This window comes from Scophthalmus maximus, chromosome 7 (assembly GCF_022379125.1).
Source record: "Scophthalmus maximus strain ysfricsl-2021 chromosome 7, ASM2237912v1, whole genome shotgun sequence".
Classification (NCBI taxonomy): domain Eukaryota; kingdom Metazoa; phylum Chordata; class Actinopteri; order Pleuronectiformes; family Scophthalmidae; genus Scophthalmus; species Scophthalmus maximus.
The window spans coordinates 7,604,256-7,625,575 of record NC_061521.1 but is presented as its reverse complement, the minus strand read 5'-3'; the positions used below and the strand labels follow the sequence as shown (position 1 = coordinate 7,625,575).

Genomic DNA, 21,320 nt, shown 5'->3' with positions numbered 1-21,320 from the left:
GCACACATCTATCACATCCCGAAATTGCCTTTTGGGATGCAACCAGCACTCAAATAACAGAAGTATATTCTATTACTATTAGTCTTTATGTTTTTTCCTCCTGAGGAGTTTTTCTATGAAACGCCACGTCACTGAATCACAGTACAGAGGCCTGAGTCAACATTTGGAGCAAGCTAGTATATACAGATTTTATATGAAATGGTCTCATGACATTAAAAAAATCCTTTTTTTAAAACCATCAGGCAGTGGTTTGCTGCGTTTGTTGTATTAGTTTGTGTTGTATTGTTTAGTGTATTGTCTGTGTTGTTAGCTCCTAAATAAGTAACTCGTTACCAGCCTATTCTATTAAAGCCTGACCATGTATTTCAGAGGTTTAATGTGTCACAGACATCTTCATCATCTTATTTTAAAAGGATCATCTTCCAAAAAAAAAAAAAAAAAAATGATGCAGAAACTTTGACCAGTCGGCTCACAAGCCCCAAAGGGCTATTATTTCTTTCTAAAAGCACCGGAAATAAAAAAAAAATTCACAAATCTCTGACCACTCGTTGTCCCCCTGTCGTCACCTACCCCCTCACCCCCTCAGCAACCCCCCCCCCCCCCCCCCTCCCCTCACCTCCCCGCCCCCCCTCCTCCCCCCTTCCCCAACATAACGTCGCCGCACATCCTCACTCGCACTCGGCGGTTGTCATGGCGATGGAGTCAGCCTCGGCGTCGGCTCCGGGGGTCGTTGCCATGGAGATGCCGATGCGCGGTGCGCTCCCGGTGGTGGAGGAGGACGAGGGCTGCGGCGCGCCGCCGGGGTCCGAGGAGCGACTGCGGTACCGGCGACGTGGAGGCGGGCGGCGGCGCGGGCTGCCGTTCAACCGGGCCGGCCACTACCTGCTGATCGTGGTCGGCGAGATCGGCACCGAGCAGCAGCTGCGGGCCGCCAGGGCGCAGGTGGAGCGGGGTGAGTGCGGCCGCGTGTCCGTCCGTGTGGCGGGCTGCTGCCCTGACTCGGCGTGCGGAGAGCCGCCGGACACGGCGGAGAAGTGCTGCTGACGCGACGGGCCAGCATAGGTGGAGGCAGTTTGCTGCAGCATTGCACCATGGGACGCGCATTTTTTTTCCTCCCTCCCAGCCGCTGTGGGCGGCCAGTGAAATTGCAGACTCAAACTGTAAACGCAGCAGAGGTCTCCTTCTTGTTTGTTTGTTGTTGTGACATGCTTTAACAGAGCGATATTGTTGCCAGGCAGTCTTCTCCATCAGGCTGGCGAAACACATCAGATCATCGAACATTGAAATCTGTTATTGGCAATTAAAAGACAATCAAAACGATGTCGGGGACCACGTACATAAGTGAGGCATTTCAGTGTGTTGTTGTGTTGTCTTGGTCATTTTATTAGTAAAAGTGTGTGTGTGTGTGTGTGTGTGAGCTATAGGAAGTGCATTTTGCCCATGAGTGTCAACAACTATAGAAAGACAAAAGATTGTGTGTGTCTGTGTGTGTGTGTGTGTGTGTGTGCGTGTGACTTGCATTTAGAGTTCAGTGAAGAGGTTAGGGTTTGGCATTTAGTTGTGATGGTTAGGGTTAGCGTGAGGAGCTATAGGAAGTGCATTATGTCCACGAGTGTCCTCACAACTATAGAAAGACAAAAATGGTGTGTGTGTGTGTGTGTGTGTGTGTCCTTACGTGGGTGTATTCCAGGATGGGTTGTCATATACCCTCAAACCAGTAAACACTAACCTCCGGCTATGCTCAGCAAAAACAACACAATTACTTTGCAATTTTTGTTATTCAAAAATTGTTGGACTCCTGTTGTACCGTCACACTCGGGCGTCACTCCTCAGCTGAATATCTCCGAGTCCCAAACCCTGCTCCTCCTCCCGGGGAGCTGCAGCAGGCTGCAGTCGTCCCTGTCAGAGAGGGAGAGCGAGAGAGACAGAGAGAGATAGAGAGAGAGAGAGCCGTCTGGAGCTTGGGGATGTAAACAGATTGTGGCGCCGACGCGAGGGATGTTGCCAGTGTGCAGATTCCGGAGTGGGACGGTCGGCGATTTTCTCATGTTCTCCGTCCAGATGATCAATCGCCTCTTTTTTTGACGCCAGTCCGGCGCCACGTCAACCCTATCCCATCCCCCTGACCTTTCTGCAGCTGCACAGGAGTGGACAGCTCCGCGTCGAGCTCGGTAACACTCACGCACTCGGGCTCATTACAGCATCGATTCCCATCGCCCAGGTCGGCGCTTCAAGTGTGACTCGGTGCGAACGACCGGCCATCGACTCTCATTGCGCCTCAGCTGCGGGGCCCTCTCCGTGCTGGAGGCCTGCAACAGGTCTCGCTCACTGCAATGCTGGAGTCCGGACCAAAACAAAACCAACAGTTAAAGAGCTTTTGAAAAAAAAAAATCTTGAAAAGTCCCTCTAGTGCCTCATCGAATACAGCATCAATGTGACAGATCTTTTTGTTTAATCATGTATTCTTTCGAATGACATGAAATAGTGCCCGGGCGCAATATACCAGAGATCAGTGTTCTGCTCTGAAACTGCTTAGATGGCTTAAACCCTACTAACACTCTTTTTTTTTGATAATCATCTTATTAACCCTGATTTCTATAAATCTAAGGAGTGGCAGAATAATTATCTGTAGGAAGACTAAGTCATTATTTATCAGTTCTAGTCTGAGCTGAACGGTTCAAAACCCAAAGGTTTACATTCAACAAGTCATATTTGATGTAGAAAAAGCAGCAAATCCTTCATTACATGTACAGTATTTCTACCATGTTGGCCGAACATTCGAAGGGCACCGGTTCACTTTGTACGCCACATCACAACAGCAGCTTTTGCACTTTTTTAAGCCCCCGGGGGGTCAACCTGAACTCCAGGCCGCACGAAGCCCGCGGCTTAGTCTGTCAGATCGTTACCCATGGCGCACTGTTCAGGCCTCAGGTGAAGGTGTCCCCTCTTCAAAATCACATTAATACAGTCATCCCAACAGTACAACTTATTTAAATCTGATTTGACAGCTAAAGTCCTTGACTCATGCTAATCCCTCTTCGCCATGCGGCTGGGGGTAGTCTTCAAAGTTTGAGGATAACTGCCACGGCTCGAAATGTACAGTATTTTGTTATTTGTTATTATTAATTATTTTGAATCAACTTGCTGCACATCAATCTGCATCAACCTGTTGGAAAACTGACCAGAATTCGAGGCCAGTTCCTGCACCATGTTTTTGGTTCTTGCACCAAAACCATCCCTAGTACTCTTTTGTGTGTGTGTGTGTGTGTGTGTGTGTGTGTGTGTGTGTTCCACAGAAGATAATGACTGCTCCCGAGAAAAGAGGCTTTCAGCCCCGATACCTTTTTAGCTTCTGCGGATCTCGAGCCCGGAGGCGGTGAAAGAGAAAAGTGATGCGACTGCGGTCCCGACTCTCTCACCTCAGACAGCGCGAAGACGCCGCGTCCTGGCAGTCTCGAAATTTCTTTCCTCAGATATATAACTTCTCTCAAAACTCCTAGGCGTTAATCAGCATCTCGGAGAGGAAAGTCCAATATGTGCGGAAGTAAGTGCAGTAAATGACTCATCCGGTGACAGATAACACGTTTGCTCTAATACCTTAAGGAAGATTTCACAACTGTTCAGTCAAAGTGCTCCTTTCGGATTTAGGGCTTTAAAAGTGACTCTCCACCCAAAGTATATATCCTCTGAGTATCACGCACTCATCCTTCAAAAGGCTTGAAAGGAAATATAAGGGGACATCAACTCAATGAAAATGCAAATGTAGAAAAGTAAAAAAACGTCTCAACAGAACCGTCTCAAACCACTCCCGCAGCTCAAACAACTTTTTCACCCATTGGATGGAAGAATGATGGTTGTCATTGGATACTAGGAATCCATTGAAATATATATATATATATATATATATATATATATATATATATATATATATATATAGATATTCAGTTTCCTGTCACATATGACAGCAAAACATTAATTTCCCTTATTTGAGCAGCTGTAGAGGTTCGGCTCTTTTGCTTTAAAACAAGTGATGAAAAGTATTTGAGATAGTTGCCATTCCTGCCAAGTCACCGACTGACTGATCAATCTGCCGTCGCAGCTCAAGTTGAACGCGTAACGTTCCAGGCAGGGCTGCGATCATCACATTTCACAGGAAAAGATGTGCTTTTTTTTTTTGTACACTAGGTTTTTTACAACAGAGAAGGCTTCAAAAGATGAGACCCAAGTTGCCGGTTTGGCAAACGTCCGTCCGAATGTCTGACTCCTCGGTGAAGGGCAGCACGCGGGAAGCATTCGGGACGTCGTCTCCCTCACAGTGGATGAGGAGGTCCCAAGCTGGGCCATCATAAAGTGTGCATACTGATGATCAATGTCTGGGGTGATTATGAGCCGACGACTAAAAGAACAGCGGCAAAAGTATTTCATTGCTAGATTAACTTAGACCTGCTGGAAATGGAGAGAAAAATATATCCATCACAATATCTGAGCTCAAATTGCGTGTGTTGTGGGGCGGCCCCAAACGATATTTAGCCCGGCGTAGTCAGACCACTACTCAAATACGTATCAGTCTGGGACCTCTCGGTTCATTTTCGATTTCCAAGAGGGGCGTTACCGACGGACGCAGGCGAATCATGTGACGTCTGTTTGGCAATGCGAACAATGTCACCAGAGTTGAGCGTGCGGAGAGGAGATGGCTGTGATGATGACTCCACAATGTCCAATGTGAACCATCCGGGAAATTTGAAAATATCGGGCACTTTAAGTCAAATGCTCGTTCATCAGCGGCAGCCTTCGTTGTTTTCAGAAGTCGCTTCCGTCTGCGTCGTGGTACAAGCCCCCCCCCCCATTCTCAGATAATCGGTTGTGATTGGACCGGCGAGTATTCTCCCGAGGGAAATCACTTCCCGATCGAGTGGATCCAGACCGTATTCTGGCAGAGCAAATTTAGAGGAGCTCCCAGAATTCGTCTAAAAGATATTTAGCGTACGATGAAAGAGAAGAGGGACCCGTCGTTTGGCCTTTTTGCTCGATTTGATAGCAGTGACACAGCATTTCTGGGAACAGACCACAGTGGGCAGCGAGGGAAGGGAACAGTTTCTCCTCGCCTAAAGACAAACCAAGGTCTTCAGAGTCTTTTTTTTATTTTTGTGAAAGAGGAGATTTTAGCACAGGGGGGTATGGATTTCAAAAATTGGAATAATCTAATTTCTGAGTCCCGCCGGAGGAATCCACAAGTGGATAAGATGAGAGAGAGGTGTGTGTGCATTCTGTCCCACCGGATGAGCTCTGACACGAGTTCCCTCTCAAGTCAGTGTGTGTGTGTGTGTGTGTGTGTGTGTGTGAGAGAGAGAGAGAGAATGGGCATGTGAGATGCTCTCAGGTCATTGCTGAGTCATCCCAACTATTCATTTTTTGGATGGACCGGCCCCACTCCAGCACCACATCCCTGAGTGTCTGTGACCTACTGGTGAAGCAGATAAAGTGATAAAGTTACATCATTGGTCAGCCGAGGGCATTGTGAGTGACTGTAGTTTCACCATTGGTCGTCCATCCTAGTTGCAAAAACTAATTGACAGAAACATCTTCTTTTACCGAGTGACCTTTGGGACTAACCCCTGGTACCGTCCTGGTCCTGTTTAGTGAGCGTGAGGGAGGCAGAGCAGCAGTCTGACTGAGGCTGAAGATGACGGACGGACGAACAATATCTGCTCTCACACATTTAAAAAAATGAATATCTTCATTTATATACAGTATATATAAAAAATGACACGATTAAAGCTACAGTGTGTAATATTTAGAAGAACGTATTCACAGAAATTGAATATATTGTCCACAACTATGTGATCATATATGTACCATCACCTGCAACGGAGAACCGATGGTTTTTCGTCAACTTTGAATGAGTTAAATATAGAAACATTACGGGGACCCGACCTCCGTGTAAGTGGCCATGTTTGTTACGTCGTGTTGTGCTGCGTTCCGGTTCCACTGTGACTCGGGGGGTCGGAAAAAAAATCACCACCCCGACTCCAGGGGTCCGAGTTCCGAGCGGCTCCGAAGTATAATGGAGCGCAGCATTAAATGCCATTGCAGAAAACGATCCGGAATACGTTGCATTCGCTTTGAATTTCCAGCGCAGCTGGAAACCGGAGAAGGAATTAGCTGTGCGCCACCATAAAGTGTCCCCTGTCGGGTGCTCAGTTGGTTGCGGTTCACAACCTCGCCACCAGATGCCGCCAGAAAAGTACAAAAATTACACACTGGGGCTTTAAGTCTATCCATGATAAATGATTTCTTGGATAAAAGCACAAAGTAAAGTGACAGAACATGCAGCAATCAATTCAAACTCAGACTAAAACTCAGAAGCTAATTCATACTTTGGCATCAACGATAGCTGTGTAATATGAAATCTTTGTCCTGTTGTAACCACATGCAGTTCCTGCCCTGCAGAGCGTTACGGCATTCTTTCAGCTCATTGTTTTGGTTTTCACGCCATCAGCCTCATTGTTTTTCCCCTTTCAGATGTTGTCGTGCGGCCGTTGTCAGCAAAAACGCTCTGCAGCCTTTCTGTTCCTGACCTGCTCACCATCAAACGGCAGACACACACTGTAAAGAGAGTAGCTGGTGAACAGTACCATTCATTGGCAGGGTCAGGGTTAAAATATTCATTCATCAGCCTAATCATGCTTGTGTAAAGCTGATGAATGAATATTTCATTCATCAGCTTTACACAAGCATGATTCCCGATTGACGTTGGTGTGGCTTTGCATCTGCTTCAGTTTTTAAGAGGAAACTGTTTGCTGACATGTTCATCACGCGTTCCTGAAGTGGCGATATGTCATTGTTGTATTTACAGCTCGTTTCTGCTCCATGTGGCCAAACAGTCAATTGATTACAGGCTGCTAGATCAGATCTTTTTAATAAAAAAAAGTATTAACAAATAACTAATTATACAATAAAAAACCTTGGGTCAATGTCAACACAAAATAATATGGCCCCAAATTTCTAACGTAAACCATTATATGGCCTTTTTCTTTTCAATTAAAGGTAAATGTGTACTATACTCTTATTTGGTACAACTGTTAATATTAAATTAAATATCACAACATCCATAATCCAAAAACACATTTACAGTAAAAATTTTGTTGTTTTTTGTTAAATATTGGGGCGTCCCTGTGGAGGTAGAGAGGACCTTTCCTCAAACAGAGATAGATACAGAACTGAGAGGAGAAGGAGGGAGGAGGGCACATCGATTGCATGCTGATGTACTGTACATGCTAAATATGCCGCTGGTTCATCAGAAACTAGTCCGATACATTTGGCATCAATTTTCACTGAGGCCTTCTTGTCCCTCGGCGCTTCCTGTTATCGTCCTCAAACCATCTCTCTCTTTCTTTTTTTCTGGCAGGAATTCGATCATGGGACGTCGACCTCAAGTGCTGCGACCTTGATCAGCAGCTGCAGCTGTTTATATCCCGCCACTCCGCCCACTTCTCCTCAGAGGTCAGAGGTCAGTGTGATATGGCGCCAATGGACCAGTGATGGCCGAGAGCAAATGAGGGCTTGTTGCTGCAGAGTCTTTATGGGACCGATTTGGACAAAACCCTTCACTATGAAGCAGACATGACCTCCGGATAATGTCCGGAATATTGAGTCCGGACGTTATCCGGAGTTTGGCGTTCACATGTGATGAACACAGCAGGAGATTATTGAGTTTTTAAGAGCAGAAAGATTTCCGATACACTCTGCGGCGTCACTCTGAGGCAGGACATCATTTACGATAATTTAGTCATCAACACGCCCACTCGCTCACTGCGATTGTCTGCTGTATTCGCACATGGGCTCACTCACACATTTTCTGGAAATGTTATTAGGGGGGCTTGCAGGGAAGGTTCCAGACAATGTGCGGAGCAACGGTAACATTCTCACGTACAGGCCCTCCAGAAAAGTGCAGGAAAATGTGTGGCATGTCTGAAAGCAGCATAAGTTACATGGACATTTAATCCATCAGCATCACATCAAAGCTGCACTGTGTGTATAATCACCATGGTGACTGTTCAGGGAGCCGTGGACCTGCAATGTTAGGCCTGTTTGTGTGTGTGTGTGTGTGTGTGTGTGTGTGTATCATGTGATGGTTTAGGGCTCAGAGCCCAGTCTCAAAATACAATAGATGCTGAATAGGGACTTTTTTTTCAATCTCCTGCCAGGTAGTGGCCCAGTGGAATCCAACACACACACACGCACACACACACACACACACACACACACACACACACACACACACACACACACACACACACACACACACACACAGATATGGGGAAACCGACAACCACAGGATGGATTATTGCTGCCCTAGCGGCATGTGTGCTGAGCTGCACCAGAAGCAGTCAGCAGATAGTGACACAGCATTTTTCAGCACAGTCGTTCAACAAAGCAAACACCTTCGCATGTAACAGAGATATTACAATTTTTACAAATCTGTCATCCAGTCTGTCCTATGTTACTTTAGCAAAGGAACACACCAGTCTTCTAGTCCTGTAAACCAGTGAGTTACCTACATTCCTGCTTACAGCTGCTGTTCATTGATATATATTTAGATATATATCTATATATATATATCTATATATATATGTATAGAGTACAGTGATTAATTGCCTGAGGTCTTCTCCATCTGTATCACATGAGCACATCAACATATGCTCTTTGGACACAGGATAATGGGAACACACATCTTTTTTGATTATATATTTGCTGTTTCAGATTAGCTTTTTACTTCAGGGAACAATAGCGTGTTTTAATAGCAGTATTGACGTTTAATGGACCTTGGCTCACTGTATTCATATTAGTGTGAGAGGAGCTGGATTGATTTTTCTAAATGGTATATTGGATTTCTAAAGGTAAAATGGCATATGCAGCATAGTGGTCAGACGGGACGTCCTGTAAGTGTCATTGGCTCAGTGTCCAGTGAGTCTCCTTCCCTGCTGACGTGTTGCTAGTGTTTCTGATGAAGTTGGCAGTCAGAAATTAAAGTGTATGTAAGTGTCAATATTTTACAAACATGAATATGTTTGTCGACTTTGGAATGCCCTCTCGAGTGCAGAGCTATTTATAGATTACAGTCTCCGTAGCTGGATGTTTTTCGGTCAGCGTGTCTTTGGATTCTCCCCCCTTCAAAATATTTGACAGTGTGTAAATGATAAACTTTGGCCTTCTAGAATTTTTTTTTTTTAGGATTAATTATGTTTTTAATGCTAAATACAAATTGTTAGTTCAGACCCACCAGACACTGAGTGTGTTAAGCAGCTAATCTGTTGGATTTTGATTTCATTTACAACCAGTATTAGCGAGAGATATTCATCAGCACTGGGAAAATGTGTGTTGATGCAGGTCTTACGCAGACAGAATTAATTCAAAGCAGAATGCTGTCAAATCAGCCAGTCCACATCTGGAGAAAGTGGTAACTTTTTTGCATTTTGACCAGCGCCATGTTGGTTTTTTTTAAACTGGACGTAGTAGTGGGGGTGGTTTTGACCAGCTGTCAATCAAGCTGAATCTAGGCTATGGCGCTCTATCATCTATTTTAATCTAAATGAGACCACAATTTACTAAATCAACATCATGCTGTAATGAAGAAGACTTTGAAACTAGAGATGTAGACCATAAACTGTTGGAACTTTTACTGACATTATTAATCAAGTGAAAAGTAGATACATTTTCTCATAGATTTCTATAGAAACTGACTTCTTTTTGCAACCATATAAGATAAGATAAGCTATTAGTTTGTCCAACAACGGGGAAATGTGTGTGTTGAGAGCAGCAAAGTGGATAGCAGAAAAATAGACATCTATGAATAATAATAATCTATAAATAAAAATACTAAAAGAAGAATGAAATATTGCAGGGTTGGGAAAATAATACTCATTTAATGTCACATAAATGTGATGAAATGAGTATTCATTTCTCCCCCGCTCAATCAGAAGTACCGTAGCACAAGAAGAGCCATAAAGTCAGCAAACAAAAAAAATCATTAATGTCAGTCACACAGCAATTTCTAAATTACTGTAATAAAATAATAGTTGCTCCTTGTCCTACCAGACCTTGTACAAAGTCTATTGAATGTGTTTTAAGTTGCGCAAGGCAGCATTTCATCGCTGATTAATTAAATTTAAAATATTTAGGAAATAAATATATGTTTCTGATTCTTTAAAAAATATCTTGTGGCATTAATACCAATTTTAATAGAATGATGTATAGACAAATATACAGTTCATACATTGCATTGTGTCACAACGTGATTTGACCAACTAATAAAGGAAATAAATGAAAAATGTTTCTCCCCCCCTTTTTGTTAACACCGTGAGGCAGCTGAGGCCAAAAGACCAAGGATTAGGTTATTGACTATGCACCTTTTTTTTTAGTTCAGCCCACAGGGCAGATCAATAGCACCTCAATGGAGAGCAATCCGATGGCTGCGGTGCAGCAATAGATAAGGGGATCACATTGCTTCGGGTTGATGGAAAACTTCCATTGTGGGGGAAAAAATGGCAGCAGCAATCCTCGCCACCCAGCGCGCTGATCTCTGGAAATGATGGTTCACTGATTATGTCTGGGAGGGTCTCGGTGAATATATATACGATTATACTCGCTATACTTTCTCTCTTCAGTTACAGTGGTGGAACAGTATCGAGCTCCTGCACTGAAAGAGTCAGCAAACCTTTAAACGGGCACATAAATATTCTTGGTGTTGTGATATCTCAACTTTGTTTTTTTACAGACCACTTAATTCATATTTAAAATAATATCATCAAAAGTTTAAAGTTTCAAATGTCTAAAATATATCCATGTTGGCAGGGAAAACAACCAATTATGCATTAAAGCATTAATGAATGAATCGAACAGATTCCCGCCCCGTGCCAACCGAGGCCTTCAGCTCTCTATGACCAATTCTTTTTCTTCACAAATTGCTTTTTGCTTTTGTGCCGTCAGCCCTCTTGACATATTCATTTTTTTGGGGGGGGTTGCATTCCTCATTCTGTGTGATGGGTCATCCATCTGATGACTCTTTCGCAGCTTGTCTTTCATTTCTCTCGACTGCACACGGCTGCGCTCCAATCACGGACGTGTTGTTTCCTCCGGGGGACAGTTGTTAGTTAACTTACAGTAAAGGGGGTGTTACGTCTTAGGTGTTTGGGTGTAGTTTTCTACGTAGAATTTTAGTCTACCACTTTTCAGCTGCGTCACGATCGTGACTACTGAGAAAACAGAGAGATTATATTTGCTGCCTTCAATTTTGAACGGCCGTCTGACCACGACAACGCTGGCTCTTTTGTTCAAATTGGCAGTCTCCTTGTGTTGATGCAACCCGTCTCCACTTGTCAACAAACAGCAGCAATTTATTCTCATCATCATTATTCAAGTTGTACAACAAGCTGTTCAAACCCAGCGAGAGTGGTTGAATTATATCCCCGAAGTTCACAGTACAACAGTTTTGAATAAACACTTTCAAAGCCCTGTGTACTTGCGCGGAATGAGAAATACGTTTTTTTCTTTTCAGGTTGTATTGGAAAAAGCACAAGGTCACATCACAACGATACAGACGCGGTGCAGGATGCAGGTTTGCCGGATACTTCAGATGAAATTACTGAGCGATCTGGCATCATTATCAATGTGGTTTGTCCACAGCCTTGCATGACGTCTTACTTTTTCTTTCCTCGCATTGTTAAATGTAATGTTGAACCTTCAAACCAAATCTAAGGCAAAAATAAATGCAGGGCTAAAGTGTTTTTGTATATTTCTGAACAATTACTTCAATTCCTCAAGTTCTTTAGCATCTTCAATGAGCATGCACGGCTGATTTCCCGAGACTTATTAACTTTAACAATAATTTAAAAAATGAATTAACCTGCCTTATAACCTTAACGTTTTGTTTAATGTAGATTTAAATCCAGATGAGGAGATTGGAAATAATCCAGTGTTTCCATCTAACACAGCTGACCCCCACCAGAAGATACGAGTCAGAGAAAGCTTTTATTGATCAATGATCTAAAATCAGCCTCGAAAGTTCCCATGATCAACTTTCACTCGGTGGGTCCATTGGCAGAAGAGCGATGACGCTGCTGTTCAGCTCAGCCACATTACAGGAAGAAACACAATCGCTCAGAGGCGGATCGTGTGCTCCTGCTAACATCTGGTTGCCAAGTTAAAAAAAAAACAATACGTCAGAAACTTAATGTGAACTGCTGTATTTGATGATATGAGAGTTGATTTTATGGGGGGGGGGGGGCGAAGAACAGGAACATCACAGGTACAGACAGGGGGGGGGGGAGAACAGGAACATCACAGGTACAGACAGGGGGGGGAGAACAGGAACATCACAGGTACAGACAGGGGGGGGGGGAGAACAGGAACATCACAGGTACAGACAGGGGGGGGGGGAGAACAGGAACATCACAGGTACAGACGGGGGGGGGAGAACAGGAACATCACAGGTACAGACGGGGGGGGGAGAACAGGAACATCACAGGTACAGACAGGGGGGGGGGGAGAACAGGAACATCACAGGTACAGACGGGGGGGGAGAACAGGAACATCACAGGTACAGACGGGGGGGGGGAGAACAGGAACATCACAGGTACAGACGGGGGGGGAGAACAGGAACATCACAGGTACAGACAGGGGGGGGAGAACAGGAACATCACAGGTACAGACAGGGGGGGGAGAACAGGAACATCACAGGTACAGATGGAGGGGGGGGAGAACAGGAACATCACAGGTACAGACGGGGGGGGAGAACAGGAACATCACAGGTACAGACAGGGGGGGGAGAACAGGAACATCACAGGTACAGACGGGGGGGGAGAACAGGAACATCACAGGTACAGACGGGGGGGGAGAACAGGAACATCACAGGTACAGATGGAGGGGGGGGAGAACAGGAACATCACAGGTACAGACGGGGGGGGAGAACAGGAACATCACAGGTACAGACGGGGGGGGAGAACAGGAACATCACAGGTACAGACGGGGGGGGAGAACAGGAACATCACAGGTACAGACGGGGGGGGAAGAACAGGAACATCACAGGTACAGACGGGGGGGGAGAACAGGAACATCACAGGTACAGACGGGGGGGGAGAACAGGAACATCACAGGTACAGACGGGGGGGGAGAACAGGAACATCACAGGTACAGAGACTAAATAGACAATGAGGGCGGGGCTAATCGAACACAGGTGAGACGCATTAGGAACAGGTGCAGACAATCACAGGGGCGGGAGACACAGGAAAAGCAAAGACACCAGAAACAAGACACGGGACAGGAAGTGCAGCAACACAAGGAAAGGGACTTCAGAATAAAACAGGAAACTGAAGAAAACACAAACACGGGGTAATAAGGTAACTTGACCAAGGCAAAGATACACTAGGCACACGCAGTTGGAGGGAAAATAAGTAAGAGTCCACTAGAACTGAAGTTCATGGGGGCAGAATCATGACAACCTTGCTAAATCGAGTACATGCTTTCACATAGTTTTCACGTTGCTTCTATGCTGTTCTCATGCTGTTTTTATCTCATCGCTTGTTTTTAGGAACCCTGTCTGTCACGTCTGGCTGCTTGTCTTTTACGATCGTCTGTCTTCATGCCATTGCTCGTTCACTGGTGAGCCGGTAGACATTTCCCATTCTGCAGGACAATAAAGTTCAATTCAGTTTTATTCTGCTCTAGGACACGCATTGCCTTAACCCCCAACCCTTACTGTAATCCTTATCTAAACCAAATTCTAACCCTGACCCTAAAACCAAGTCCAAACCCTCAAACTGCCCTTTGTAAGGTGTGTCAGAAAGTGAGGACCGGCCAAAATGTCTGGACTTAAAATGGTCCTCACAATGATATATGTACACGCACGCACGCACGCGCACGCGCACGCACGCGCACGCACACACGCACGCACACACACACACACACACACAAGCTGAGATAGGCCATGGATTAGTGTCAGTGATTTACTGTGATAAATCTGCACATACTGAGCTCACAGGTGTGCGTCCACTTACAGAGTGTGTGTGTGTGTGTGTGTGTGTGTTTGTAATATCAGCAGAAAATCAGTTGATGGCATGGTTTAATCTGCATATTCTGTATGTTGTTGGATATGCGCAGAACATAATGCGCGAAAAGATTCTTGGAGTCATTTATATTTAAGTAGATTAATACACACACACACACACACACACACACACACATAGATGCTACTACTGGCTCGTCAATGCAGGTATTTCTCCGAGATGTTTATGCAACGTATTGAACGTTAGATGATGCTAATTGGGACGATCGCAGCAGTTGGTCGATGGGAAACAGGAAACAGGCTTTATCGCCCCAGTGGTCCAGAGATCCTTTGAAGTGAGATGTGAAGCATCACATCTTTCTTTCCTCTCTAAATCTCTCCCTCCCTCTCTCAGTGAGGTAGAGGTGGGTGGAGAGAAAAGGAAAAGGAAAAAGAATCAGTGGGAATCAACTCAGTGTAATCAGTACGTGTGGCTCTTCCCTCCCACACACACACACACACACACACACACACACACTGAGCTCAGTAAGAAGGCTTAGTCAGGCAGGGAGCTCATGAAAGACGATAGACCTCCAATCTTTTGAAGAAGCTTCCAGACCTTCAGTGTTATATAATTACGTTCGTACTGTAGAATGAGACTCTCTGTCTCTTACCCCGTAACTTTTCCATGTGAATATGGGACTTTTTAAAACAAAATGCATAAAAAAAACAATGGTTCCTAAATAAAGGGAATAACAAAGTTGCCAAAATTGATTCCAGGTTGCTGCTCTACCATTTTATACAAATAAAAATCCCCAGTCAAATGAGCTGAATTTGTTTGTGCCCACACGGTGCACTCTCGCAACACTGAAACAACGTTAATCATCCAAGGAAATTAACTTTTTAAGCCCATCAGAAAAATAATCCCATCTTCTCTTTCCCACAAATGGTCAGTTTCCCCCAGTCTATCATTTGTGTTAAGTATTTATGGGAACACGCACATTAGGGACTGTTATCTCCCTGGCATTGTCTGATGTGGTAGAGGTGAGAATTGGCCTGGAGGCGGCACAGAGTGATTAAAGATTCACAGGCGATGGTGGAGCCAATTTGCTGCGGTGCCTGGGGACCGTGCCTCTTTCATGGCCGCTGCCGCGGGGACCGCACCAGGCCTGCTGAGTGGGATGACACGTAAGAGGCCTCTGGAGATGCCAAAGATGAAGGGTTAAAGAGGTCACGTGCCCTTTATCGACATATCGTGACTAAGGTTTGAAGGAGGATGGACAGGAGCTTATAGTCACAAGGAGGAGACGTTGTGTTTTTGTCTTGTTCCATACTCGGATCATTTGGATGAAACTGGGTCTTGGATTGAGAAATGATGAAACTTGTGGAGATGCGCAACAAAGCTTGTTAGGCCTGTACATTTTGTCGCAACATACATTGTCCCAGAAACTATTTGCGACAAACAATATGATCGTCATTTTAAGACTTTTTTTTTTTAATCTGAATCATGTCGGTTTGCCGTAGAGGACTTTTGGTCGTTGCGGGTGCGAGTCCTACACGATTTGTGTCGCTGCTGACAGAAATGTTATCCTCAGTTTAGACTTGCGTTCGGGCCTCAGACAAAAACAAGCAATTTGAAGACACGGTGCCTTTAGAAAAATACAAAGAAACCCCTGTGTTCTGACATTTTATAGACCACACCAGTAATTAATGGATCATGCGACGAGAACAGATGAGAGGCAGAAGCAGCGAGACCCTGCTGGACTGTTGTTGACATTTATTCTTATGTCAACAAACACGCATGGAGACGCAATGGCTGCTATTGAGGTCAATAAAAATGATCGAGTTCATAGTCATGTGTCGTACGATAAGTCGATGGCGTAATTATCGTGACAGGCCTAAAGCGTGTATATGCCAAAGTTTTATCTCATACACTGTGAAGTGACTGCAAATAGTTAGTAGTTTCTAAAGCACCAGTGGTGGGATTGGAAAATATCTATAGGGCTGTCAGCTCCTCTTACTGATGCATCGACTCTGGGGGTGTACCATCCTCGGCAAATGTTTGTGATTTGATAGTTCATGCTTTTCTTCTCAGTATTTCTCCTTTTCAATATTATTACCGAGGTTTTTTCTTCATTACAGCTTATTAACAACTAAGGGAAATATTTCTGCCCCGCACACTCCTCTACACGAATCTCTATGTTTGACAAAAAACTCAATTTTCAATTTCAATGTCTTTGTTCGTCTTCTACGGTGTGAAAAAAAAAAAATCAGATTTCCACACGGAGAAAAGCAAAAGTCGGTGCCTCGGCCTCACATCGGTTATGAAATCATTCTGCACTGCAGAGCATCTCTCCTGCTGTGCTGCAGTGAGCCGGACACCGGAGCTGGGAGTGTCGAAGAGGAGGTGCTCAAACATCTTGTGTTTTGTGGTTCAGTCACTGTGGCACTGTGATGCAGCTTTAAAAGAAAAGAAAGAAAAAGAATTTCTAAATGTAAAGTAAGGTAAAATACCCAAATGGAAAAGCTCATCAAAAGGCCAAATCTTTACAAAAAGCGTTATCGTTTAAAGTCGAAATTGCGAATGTGCGCACATACATTGGCATTAGGGAAGTCGTACTTCATTCGTTCTTCCCATTATCTCATATCACTCTCCTAAATCTTCTTCTACCTCCTGTAATAAATGCTTATCTGGAAGAAAAAGAAAAACTCTCCTACCTCCCCTGTAAGTTCTCATTGCGCCTTTCTTTGTCTCACACTTCCTTCTCACTGTAATTTTTCTGGGCTCAAAGTGATATTTTTACACATTAAATCAGATGGCTTTAATCAGTTCTTAGCCAAATCCCTTCTATCTCTTTCCTTAATTCTGATACCATTCTGTTCCTGACTATTTCCTCTCTGACATGAACTTGCTCCTGGGTCACGGCAATATTTGGCTTTAAACCTTTAAATACATTTAGTTGGTTGTCGGGTTGGAGAACCTAGAAGATTTGAATCTTGATGATCATGATCGTCTCATAAGAACCGAGTTATCCAGCTCTGTAACTACACCAGACCTTCACTCTGCTTGAAAGTTGTCATCACCACGTCACTGAGGCTACAGGAGAAGTGCAGTGTCTCAGTGAAAGGTCATGACCTTTAGGCCGCAGGCTCTCGTTCCCGTCTCTCCCTTCACTTCCCTCAGTGTAAGAACAAATCATTTAGATGTCACCATGTCATTTTAATTGTGTGGATTTGCTGAACACGTCTGTCCTTTACCATTTAAGGGGGGGGGAGAATCCTTTTTATTTCTCTGCACAGACAGTGGAATAGCTGTGAGGGAAATGTGCGGGAATGATGGACAAGGAAAAAATCTGATCTGGCAGGATTCAAGCTTTGGCCCCAGAAAAGGTGGGTAGACTATTACCTCCTGTCAGTGACTATCACATCACTAGCAACACACCAGTGACCACTTTATAAGGTACACTTACACACTGAATTGCATATCGATACAACAACTCTGCCATAAAGTCTACCTTTACAAAGTTTATAATGTTCAGTTCTTCAATCAAGTGCTATAAGTAAGTGCAGTTTTGAGCTACTTCTATAGTTGAATATGTCAATGTCATGCCACTCATACTTTTATTGAACTTTTAACTTATTTTAAGCGAGAGTGTGATTAGCCAACTCACCCAAGCTGTGCCAATCATGCCCACCGCCAGAACCACGCTCACCTCCACGAACAGGTGAGTTCAAATAATCACACAATCATATCTAAGGAGAGTTATTGTCATCTGAGAAAGATGGCTTGTTGGGAAATGGAAATTTGTTTGTCCGATGACCTCGCTCCATTTCATTCGTGATAACTTGCAGTGATTTCGTCATCAGGCGCCGTGGCCGATAATGAGTTGCCGTGCTTTTATTTGTTCTAAGCTTATTAACGATATAGCAATTGTCTTCTTTGCGATTCCCTGGAGTGGTTGTGTAACACCAACACCAACACAGTGAAAAACGTCTCCACAGTTACAACATCTATAGAAGTATAATCTTCCTGATCACCTGATTTTGTTGACTTTGTTAGGAATATCTACATTTAATTAAAATGTACTTTTGAGGTCATGTGGTGTTGTACTGGACTGCACTGCATTGAGAGGTGTTTTAAACTGAACATATGTTAAATACATGATTATATGAGAAATTGACACAACAATTCTGTTTGTTTTGTTGTTAAGAAGAAAAACCTCTCTTTATTCTTCAGTCCAGCACAAAACATCACTCACTGTGACCTCAATGATAAAACATATCAGATCATTGACACAAAAAAACCGGGACATTAGAGCATCATAACAGTAGACTGTACAGTTGTACCTAATAAAGTGCACAGTATATATCAGCGCTTATGTCAGAACTGTGTCACTGTGCTCTGTGATCTTGGATAGAAGACCTTTTCTAAACTGTTTACTCACACCGTGACCACATGACCTTAAAATATTCTGTACATGATACAGATGAGAGTGACTGGAAATCATCAATCACGTGTGTTACTCAGATGATGCTGTATTCTGCAATTTAGAGTTTGTGCTTATGACATGAACCTCTGAGATGATGATTTGTAATTGTGCTTATCAGTTCACCTTTTGTTGATATCATAAGCATTAGATCATGTCCATTCTGCGCTAGAGTGACTGGAGTAATGATAATAAAATCAAGATTTTGGCTCTTACTGTGATTTAAGAGTTTAAAATTTAAAAAAATCAACTACTGAATTAATTGCCAACTGTTTTGATAATTGTTTTATCCATTCAAGTAGTTTTTATGAAGGAAAAAAAAGTCAAAATTCTTTGATTTTAGCTTCTTAAATGTGAATATTTTCTGGTTTCTTTGCTCGTCCATGTCCTTTGTCATACATGTACAAAAACACGTTAATACCAAACTTGATTTCCTCCACTATCCTGCGATGTTTGTTGTGTTGTAGAAACGGCGAAGAGGCAGGACAAAGACCTGATTAATAACTTAGCACTTTCTCACGTTTACGGCACCATTGTTTCTTGGTATTCCCATCACCAATCACCTCCTGTGTCAGTCCCTGTGTCCGTCTCCTATATTGGATGGTGAGAAGGAGACATTTTCATCACTGTTAAACGCTGCTTGGAGGTGGAATTGATTTGAGCACAATGGCAGCAGAAGTTATTGTCAGGAAACTGGGAGCTCTGTTCCCCAGTGCCTAATGTTCCACAGCTCCTCTACGGAGCCTTGTTTGTAATCTCCCCAGTGTTTTCCCACTTAATTTTGGCCAGGGCAGCAGTTACTCATGTAAAAAACTAAAAAACACACTTCTCTTTGAGGTTGCGGTTCTTATTTGGTCCCAAATGGCGTCTTAAACAAAGTGCTTAGTTGCTGTTGTTGAGAATCCATGCAAACGCACATATTTATTCAACTCACAATCGATGTTCAGCTCCAAAATTCTGCAACACCACAGAGTTCTCAGTGTTGATGGAGAAATCGTTGGTGGGAGACGCATTCCACGGGAGGAAAAGCATCTCGACCTCATCCAGATTGAGCTTCAGGTGGTGCGTCGACATCCTCTGAGAAATGTCGGCCAGACATGCAGAGATTCGTGCTGCCACCTGGGTTTCAGATTGGGGCTAAGGACCACGTGAGTTGGGTGTCATCTGCGTAGCTGTGGTAGGAAAAGCCATGTGAGTGAATGACAGAGTCTAGTGCCCTGGTGTACAGAGAGACCCATTGCTGTTATATGCAGTAATGGGTCAGATTTATGTGTGTAGCTTTAAATTTGAGATCGAACCTATTTATTTCAAACTGTCTGACCACTGACTGTATATTAAAATGGAGGACTCGTCGCCACTGTACAGAAATGAAGCCAAAATATCCTGGATACCGTGCTGCCATCTTGCACTGGTGACTTAACTTGGAGACGGAGTCTGCACAGTAGTGGGGCCGTGGTATCGAAGTCCCGTCGATACACACACTCAACCAATTGCGAGTCAGGCTCAGCTGTCAATCATGACATTTTAGCCTGTTTGTATAGCATCAAATAACAAAATAAAACCAAACCATACCAGAAAGTGAACAATTGAACATTCGTCAGTGTGAAGAGAACTGTCTAAAATGATGGAACCATCTTTTATTTCCTTTGACCTTTTTCATTTGTCCTATATGTAGCATCTGCTAACATGGAGGATGCGGGGTTTGTGAACTACACTGCAGCCAGCCACCAGGGGGCAGTCAAGGTGTTTTGGCTTTACTTTTAGGAAGCCAAAAACAACATCACATTTATCTATGTGTCTGACACATACAGCACTTGTTCTTGATTGACCTGCTCTATGGATTCTTTTGCTGCACGTTTATACATTGTTGGACTCATGATGAACATATTAAAAAAGGATCAAAATGAGATATGTTATCTCTTTCATACCTTGCATTCTTTGCCCTTGTCGAAATTTGAAGGGCTACATTGCCCAGAATGCAACTCTACCACTGACAGCTCATCAGAGATTCCTTTGTGAAGCTGTTATTGGCTAATTTATCAGAAAGCTCCCCTGGAGCCACAAAGAGGCTTTCTACAATTTCTGCACACATGCAGTGGTAATCCCGTGACCTGTAAACGGATGTGTAACACTGTGGTGAGAGGATGAGACCTGTGGGCATTGTACTCACCAGACTCATTTTCAACATCATCATTATGATCGTTCTGGCTGTGTATCGCTGACAGTACGAACGACCATTTTAATGTTGCTGCGTAACACTGTCCTGTGACACAGCACTTCTGTTCTCTCACCTTGTCGCAGTGGGAGGTGGTGTGTGTGTGTGTGTGTGTGTGTTTCCCCCTGTTGTGCTGTTTAGATTTGGTGATGCATCCAAGGTCATAGAGACTTCTGGGACACTTCGACCTTTCTTAACAGACACACTGAGAACACACACACACACACACACACACACACATACAATGCTTACATGAGTACTGTGTGTTCACGTGCACACACACACTCGGAGGACAGCCCTCTACCCGCAGCATCATGGTTGGAGCTGTCAGTTTCCATTTCGCCGGCACTGAGTGGAACCAACGTGGAAAGGCCCTTTTCGCTGAGTCAACTCCTTTCATTCTGCCTCTCTGCACATCGTCTTGTGCTTTCTAGTAAAACACTCCCCAGTGCCCGGAGGCAGTGAGCGGGGTGAAGAGTTTAAATTCCCTCAACTTCATCAGTGTGCCACAAGGCTTCCACTGGTTAGTGCAACATTAAAAAATTCATGTTTGTTTCCACTATTCGTGTTGTCATCA

General features: G+C 44.0%; 1 protein-coding gene and 1 long non-coding RNA gene across 6 annotated transcripts in view; both read left to right on the top strand.

Annotated features, from left to right (window-relative positions):
• Nucleotides 1-668: 668 nt before the first annotated feature.
• The window catches only part of map1ab (microtubule-associated protein 1Ab), a 67,763-nt gene continuing 47,111 nt past the window's right edge, over nucleotides 669-21,320 (top strand). For both annotated transcript variants that reach the window (XM_047333166.1, XM_047333165.1), the window contains exons 1-2: nucleotides 669-952; nucleotides 7,409-7,510. In XM_047333166.1, coding sequence (XP_047189122.1) covers nucleotides 691-952; nucleotides 7,409-7,510 — 364 coding nt within the window. In that variant the 5' untranslated portion in view covers nucleotides 669-690. The remainder of the gene's footprint in view (nucleotides 953-7,408; nucleotides 7,511-21,320) is intronic.
• Nucleotides 13,176-20,511, top strand: LOC118315008. Of its 4 annotated transcripts, none has more exons than XR_004794781.2 (7): nucleotides 13,176-13,451; nucleotides 13,589-13,659; nucleotides 14,457-15,868; nucleotides 16,316-17,431; nucleotides 17,689-17,766; nucleotides 19,500-19,676; nucleotides 20,204-20,511. It is a non-coding gene; the product is annotated as an uncharacterized LOC118315008 (long non-coding RNA). The 4 variants fall into 4 exon arrangements; XR_004794782.2 differs by having other exon boundaries at nucleotides 13,589-15,868; nucleotides 16,316-17,226; nucleotides 17,308-17,431; XR_007030958.1 differs by having other exon boundaries at nucleotides 13,589-15,868.